This window comes from Morone saxatilis, unplaced genomic scaffold (genome assembly GCF_004916995.1).
Source record: "Morone saxatilis isolate NCDOM2014 unplaced genomic scaffold, NCSU_SB_2.0 Contig15, whole genome shotgun sequence".
In the NCBI taxonomy this organism is placed as follows: Eukaryota; Metazoa; Chordata; class Actinopteri; family Moronidae; genus Morone; species Morone saxatilis.
The window spans coordinates 19,743,701-19,750,914 of record NW_023339707.1 but is presented as its reverse complement, the minus strand read 5'-3'; the positions used below and the strand labels follow the sequence as shown (position 1 = coordinate 19,750,914).

Here is a 7,214-nt window from a genome sequence, read left to right as displayed (position 1 = left end):
TATATATTTTTTTTTTTTTACAGTGAAGGCATGTATTACATGGTGTCTAGACTAAGACATGATCTTAGTAACGTTTCACCTTTAGGCGATATTTCTATTTTACAGCAGGATGTATAATTCGATTAAATTAATGCCCTTTAAAGACATTGGAAGAAATTACATGTAAATGTAAAAAAAGAGGAAAAGAAGAAAACTGGCTCATTTAAAATGAACATCACAAAATAATAAGACCATCCATTTATCATTGTCTAATGTATCTGGTAACTTCCTCTGACAGTTGTTTGCTTCAATCTGCTGTGGCACCAATTTATGTCTGCAATCGATGGACACCAGGCCACTTTATTGTCACTTAAATCTGTAAAATGGAACAGTAATAAGCAGAAAAAAGACATTTGAATTGGAAGGAGGAATTGCAGTACTGTACTTCGTCTGTTGGTGCTGGGACCTGTGTTCTTCGCCCTTTTCCACATTTTGGCAAGCGTTAACTGTCAAAAGGACCTGCAGATAGAATGTGAACAAAACCATTAATACCAACAATGAGACCAGACATATATTTGCATTACAAAGCATTATCTTGATGCATTCATGTTCTTCTTGATGTGTAGTGTTTGTTTTTTTTACATTTTCCAGATCACAAGCTAGTTTTACAGTACAGTATGATCATACTCTATGCTGAAATTTAGATTTGCTTTACTTCATTTAAATAGTTCATAGTTTTTCAGACTTGCAAAGGCTCATTCAGACAGCCACCTAGCAAAAATATCCTGTCCTTCTTTTCTAAAGCACCTTCAGGCTGGAGAACTTTTATATACTGTAGAATAGCAAGTACTTCATTGGAAATGCATGTTCTCATTTTACAGGTACCAGCACTAGAATTTACAAAATCTTGTGTTAAGTGGATGAAAGAGAGACAGTCATAGTCAGTGAATATGTATATTGAGTTTTGTGGGTTGCCTTCAGTTTTTCATGTATGTCTATGACAAATACCTTGTAAAGACTGATTACATCAGATTCACATATGCCATTATGTTGACAGTCAGCTCTAACATGGGCTTGTGTCAGTTACATGCCTCATAAAATTGCCAGATCTACTGTATACCCATGCTTTGAGGCATATATGTAGAGCAAGGTCAAAAGGTGAACCTATTATGTTTTTATAACTTGAGGCTGTGGGCATTACACACTGTGGGGAATACATGTACTCATGCAAAGTGTTGATTAAACCAGATACTGCAGTTGAAAAGCTTCTGTTGAAATCATTTGTTCTCTGAAGGTAGCCTTTACAAATGTATTCAGAAAGGGGTGGTAGCAATTACTTGTTATGTGACACACAAAGTATTACGTAAAGTTGTTTTTTACAAGAAAGATTATGCATATTGTTATATTCAGGATTGATCTGAGGGCTTACGAATATTAAAACCGTGGTCATCTAGAGGCTAAGTCATACTGAGTGCACGACAAACACTGATGGTGCACAGCTTCCAAGCTATAGTTAGCTGTGACCCTGTAACTTCACATGGTTACACAAAGCCTGACTGCAGACTATTGCTACTCTGAGCTCTCTATTCCCCCGAAGTGAAATGCTCAGGATTAAATGCTCTCAGTACATCAGTGCATTAAAAGTACTGCAATGATAAATAAATTGATAATCTGACAAAGAGCTGAATATCTCATTTATCTGTACATATTCAAAATGGCAGTGATAATTACATCATATTTCTTATATCATGGGTTGGAAATAGAAGGTAGTAAAAGGATAGCGGACTGAAAGACATCTCTTTTATACACCATAACAAAGAGTGAAAATCAATGCTTTAATCCGGTATTCCTTTAAGTAGAAACCCAATATTACACTCAAGAGCATCCTGTATACCCCCCTAGGTGTTCTACTTCTATCATTTTATAAACTGTAATCCACCTGGATAACATAAAGAAGTAAGGGCTGACCCATGTCAGGATGTACCCTCGGTCACACACAGACACAAACATACAGAGAGGAAGATTGGTTTACCTGTCTGCAGCTCTGTTCTCACTCCCACTGAGACTGGTTTATAGATGTGGTATAAACTTGCTGCCTCCTGAGTTTTACTGGATATTAATTCCTCTGGGAAAACATGTTTGATTTTGCTGCCTGCAAGCTTGTGCCTAGACAGTGACTGTCAAGGATAGCTTTCTTCTGTTTAAGCAGATGGATGCTCAAAGCGGGTGGGTTATTATTAAGGGGGAGCGGGTGGGGGCACAGGATGAGGTAAAGAGGGATGAATAGCCTGAGGGAGAGGGAAGGGCTACCAATGACAACTTAGTGGTGAAATTTATCTCTCACTGCAGTAATTACTGATGACAGCATACTCATCTTTCACAGAACAGTTGCTGACAAGAAAATGATTGGTGAGTTCATTTTGTTTATGGAATCTGATTCTTGCAGATACAACATTACAGATACCATACACCTATAACTGTCAGAGGGAAAGAATCAGGTAGCAGTTCATTTAGTGGTGTCAGCAGTTTCTGTTAAGTAGATTCTTAATTGCTGAAAATACAAGCAAAGTTTTTTAAATAATACAGATTTGAGTTTGGGCTGTCACCCGAGGCTGTGATTGAAAAATTCAGCATTACGAACTGCTTAAACTATGGTAATTTAATGGTGACCTTGGGTGGTAGCTAGCAGAGAGATATTGCTATTAATTTGAACTATGAAGCTAATATAATAATGTGGCTGGAAGTCATACACTCCACTGAACTTGAAGATGGTATGATGTTGAAACAAATTTACAGTTTGATTCTGAATTGAACCCTAACGCCTTGCTACTGAAGATCAAACGTTGTGAACAAGGTACTTATCCCCTTGTCTGCTGTGTTCTTATATTACAAAATATTACATAATCAAGGTTATGACATTTATGTGGTCTAAGCTCTTGTCATGGCTTTGAGGCAGTTGTGACTTCGGAAAGGGAAGATCAAATGAAGAACAAGGCATTAATGGTCTCAAGGTCAAGTACCAGAACTGCCACTACAGTCCACGTAACAGTACAAATTTTATGTGTTATACCTTTTTAAAATGTGTAATTGGCACCACTTATTGTGCGTTAGAAAATATTGACACAAAACAGATGTCACTACAGCAGGTGATAAACATCAACGGTTGACTTTAACACACTTTGTTTGTGCAGTTGCTGATCTAATTTCCTTATGGGAGGTAACTATATTTAATTCCTGTTATGTTCTCTCCATGGAAACCTGTTTGTTTTTTTGCCACATTAACAGCATGGGACTAGAAATGGCAACACTGTTCAGTGCTGTCAGTCTGTTGGTACATTGGTCCAGAGGGACAACTACTGAATGGATTGTGATAGACACATCTATGGTCCCCAGAAGCATGCTCATACATCGTGCTAACATGACACCTGTACATACATATGTTAGCATGATTCTATTAGCATTCAGCTCAAAGCACAGCAGAGCCTTATAGCTGAGGCAATAGCTGACAATGCTGCTCAAAGTCTCTAAAACGACTATTGTATATGGTTTTTCTTCTGCTAACAACTTAGACTCACTTCTGGTGCCAATTAATCAACTATTTTAGTTTCTGGTGGTAAACTGCATTTTAGTCAAAGGTTGCTAGCATGTCTCTGTTTGTTCGTCACCAACAAAAGTACATCCTGTGTCCCAAAAACATTCTGTTTTTCAAAAACAAAAAACATATGGGACACGTCCACCAAATCTGCTTAGGTGAAATGGCACACCATGGAAACTGCTTGTGGATTGAATGATAACTGGAAATACAGGCTTCTGACACGTCGCCCGTGTCTGTCACAACAGGGCATAGAATCTACTAGCACAAGGTCCAAATAGTGCCAGTGTCCTGTCATGCTTGTCCTTCCATGTGCAGTACCTCTAATGCATCTGAATAGGCTCTTGAGTAGACCTGAGCCCACATAAACCAGCTGGATTAGGAATTAAACCCCCTCAGCCTACCCTCCTTATATTGATGAAATGTCATGCTGCATAGCTTTCATTCCAGTCATGGGGAACCACAGAGCGCTGCCGCCAAGGTGCTAACTAGACAGCCTAGCCTGCCTTTCTGTAGTGTAGATTGCTCTTCTGAGGGAAACCTCAACAGTACATCAGCTTAGGCCTTGTCACTCACTCTTCAACAAGGAGTGAAGATATTCTTAATTGGGCTTCACTAGGTGCACTTACAGTAAATCCTAGACAATAAGTGATCAAAAATAACTTATCCCAACAAGCTATCAAGCTTTTTGAATACAGGTAACTCAAAACGATTAGAAGGCCCTATCTACAGCCAGTGTTTGATTTATGTGTTTATGTGTTCTGGGAAAACGTGAGACAATCAGGATATCTAATAAAACTGAGTTTCTGTAAAACCCCTCTTCTCCAGTTTATATCCTGAAGACATGCTAAATAAAACTTTTTTAATTTAAAACTTAGTTCAAACTAGGCAGAGGTGATCAGGTATGAATCAAGATTCGATTATGTTATTGCATTGCCTATATCTCACCTGAAAATCTTTTCAGAAACATATTTTAGTAGCCTGGTCACACATTGTTCTTGTATGAACATGTGTGACCAGGCTAGCTGCCATTGTTTAATGCTACGGGCGAGGTAAAACTAAGTGCAACCAATGAACGCAGCTTAACTGGCAGTGCGTCTGCTTGACTTGAGGCTAAGTTTGGCCTTATGGCCAAAATGGTACTTCACAAACCAATGGGTGACGTCCCGATAGGTCGAGACAAAGTGTAAAGTTTTGATTACTGATCAGCTTTATGAGGAGCATAAATAATGTGTAGCAGATTTCTCATATTGTCTGTACCATGTTTTTTATATTTAAATAAATATTTATATTAAATATATATTAAATGTACTAATATTAAATGTTATATTGAAATATTAATAATTATTTTAATTATATTTTATTTAATACCATGGATTTAACAAAGCCAGTTCATTATGGATAAGGAATGATATAAAAAGATCCAGGCAAGCCTTGGCCATCACTTTTCTGCTACTATTCAATAGACAATAGTTATATGCCTGTAGCTGAAATACTTGACAGGTGATTTTTTTTCTGTTAATTGCCTCTTTAACAGATTATTGCAGCATGTCTAATAGTAAGTGACCTAATTGTGGCCAATTTACATTTCTGCTGGAATTCCACCCAGACAGGAAATGTTCCCATTTTCATACTTAATTGAGCATTATGAAGCTCTTAAAGAGTTTGGGGCTTCTCCAATAGCTGATAGCTGATATTTCTAAGAAGAGTTTAGGTAATTCTACTTGAGATTGAAAATCAAGGAGAATCCATCACATTTACATCAGGGTTATCCCATGAGTAAAGGTTTCGGTAGAATGACTTTAAGGCAATTATTTACCTTTACGGCCTGTCCATCCCATTGTGGTCTCACTGTTTTGATATTCTGAATAGAGGGCTTCGAGGTATTGATATTTTCTTTCTGATTTGTTTAATTTAATCTTTAAGGCAAGCTGATGGCTTGGGTGTGTTATAAAAATCAAGTCATTCTGGGAGCAGACTCAGTGGGATTTTACATATCTTGTTGCTATGTTTTTATTGATGTACCACCATGCATCTGCATCACCACTATTTCAGTAATCAGATCTTATTACAGCTGCTTGACACTTCATCATATTTTATATTCTGTATGATGTCACTCTTTCATCACTGTAGAGCATGTCTACTCAAAGAGCTATGATTGCTTTGATATATCAGTTGCCTCTCACATGGCCACTGCAAGGCTGATGGACCAGTGATGTCTATAAATCACAGTGAACTCATTGCAGAATGTGTAGAAAAAAGCAATAAAGGTGCCGTGATTGTGACACTTACATTTATTGTATTGCCATCTCCTCAACATAGGAATTGCCATATGGATGATGTATATTGCCATTTTTAGGTGTTTGCTAAGAAAGGCAGTGGGTAAAATGTGTACTATGTAGTCTCGTTTCTTTAATTCTGGGCTTCAGACCAAAGCAGCCCAGGCATATTTGCTCAGTAATGAAAAGCTATTTCTGATGAGATTACTAACAACCAAAAGGCCAAACAAACGGTGCTTTGATTTGAAGGGCTTATGCAGTTGAAAATGGGACACTGATATACAGTATGTTGGTGGCTTGGTAAAGACTTATGAGGAAGAATGCCTTTTGTTATGAGACTCCTTAAATCCTTAACAAGTCGATCAGCTTTGTGCCATCAACTCTGCAATGCTCTTTTAAATAGTTCAATTTATAAACTGGTAATTACCATTAAATCGTATGCATTGGTTCTTGCATCATTTCATACATGACTGTGAATGAGAGCTGAATATAACGCACAGAATAAAATAAAATAGTATTTTCTCCTCTGATTTCAGTCCTGTCATGTACTGTGTTCAACACATTCAAAGTGATGGTAAGAGAACTCATTGAACTTGCAAGATCTTCTGTATGAGATAAATCAGACAGGAAAGGAAGATGGCTTAAAAGTCTGTCAACTGACAAAAAAGAAGAGGAAGAAAAAAAAATGCCTTGAGATAGGGTACTTCCCTGCCCTGAATTTCATTTTAAATCCTCATCACATCTTCCTGGTGGCCCATCTCCATCCTCATTACTCACAGCTCCAAAGGCTCCAAGCTTGATTAATTCTCCTCACCGACAAATAATCTGCGTGCTTTGAACACTCAGACTCTGGCACTCTGATTGTTGCCTGTACGCTCCCTTGGTACAGCTACATTTGAATCATGTACTTAAGAGTTGACCAATCACAACAATGCTGTGCATACCCGAGGGCTTGTACTTAAGACTGAATGGCATTCACTGCAATTCTCCTTTGCAAAAATATTAGAATTTTTAAGGGTGAGCTGGCTTTGCTCTTCATTCAACTAGGATAAACACCATGCCACAATGATATCAAAGAGCCCGGGATTGACATAAACATGGCACAGTCTTCAACAACAAATATAATGTTGAGCTCACCACTCAGTCTGGACTGTCACAATATTTTATTAATGTCTGCAGCTGTTTCTGCACAAATTACATTCTACAAGTAGAACATGCAGCAAAAATAACTTGATATAATCGTGTTCACCTGCCACCCTGCACAGTGTGTGTCGTGAGACCTGTAAATATGATACTAAGGTAAATGCTCTCTTGAGCACAGTGTTAAGATCAGATCATTTGTTTTGACTATTTAAAAAAAGGTT

General features: G+C 37.8%; 1 protein-coding gene across 1 annotated transcript in view; it reads right to left on the bottom strand.

Moving 5' to 3' along the window:
- Positions 1–470, bottom strand: part of LOC118323885 (immunoglobulin-like and fibronectin type III domain-containing protein 1) — a 20,096-nt gene extending 19,626 nt beyond the window's left edge. The window contains exon 1 of the mRNA XM_035655944.1: positions 425–470. Within this exon, the coding sequence (XP_035511837.1) occupies positions 425–470 (46 nt within the window). The remainder of the gene's footprint in view (positions 1–424) is intronic.
- Positions 471–7,214: the final 6,744 nt, after the last annotated feature.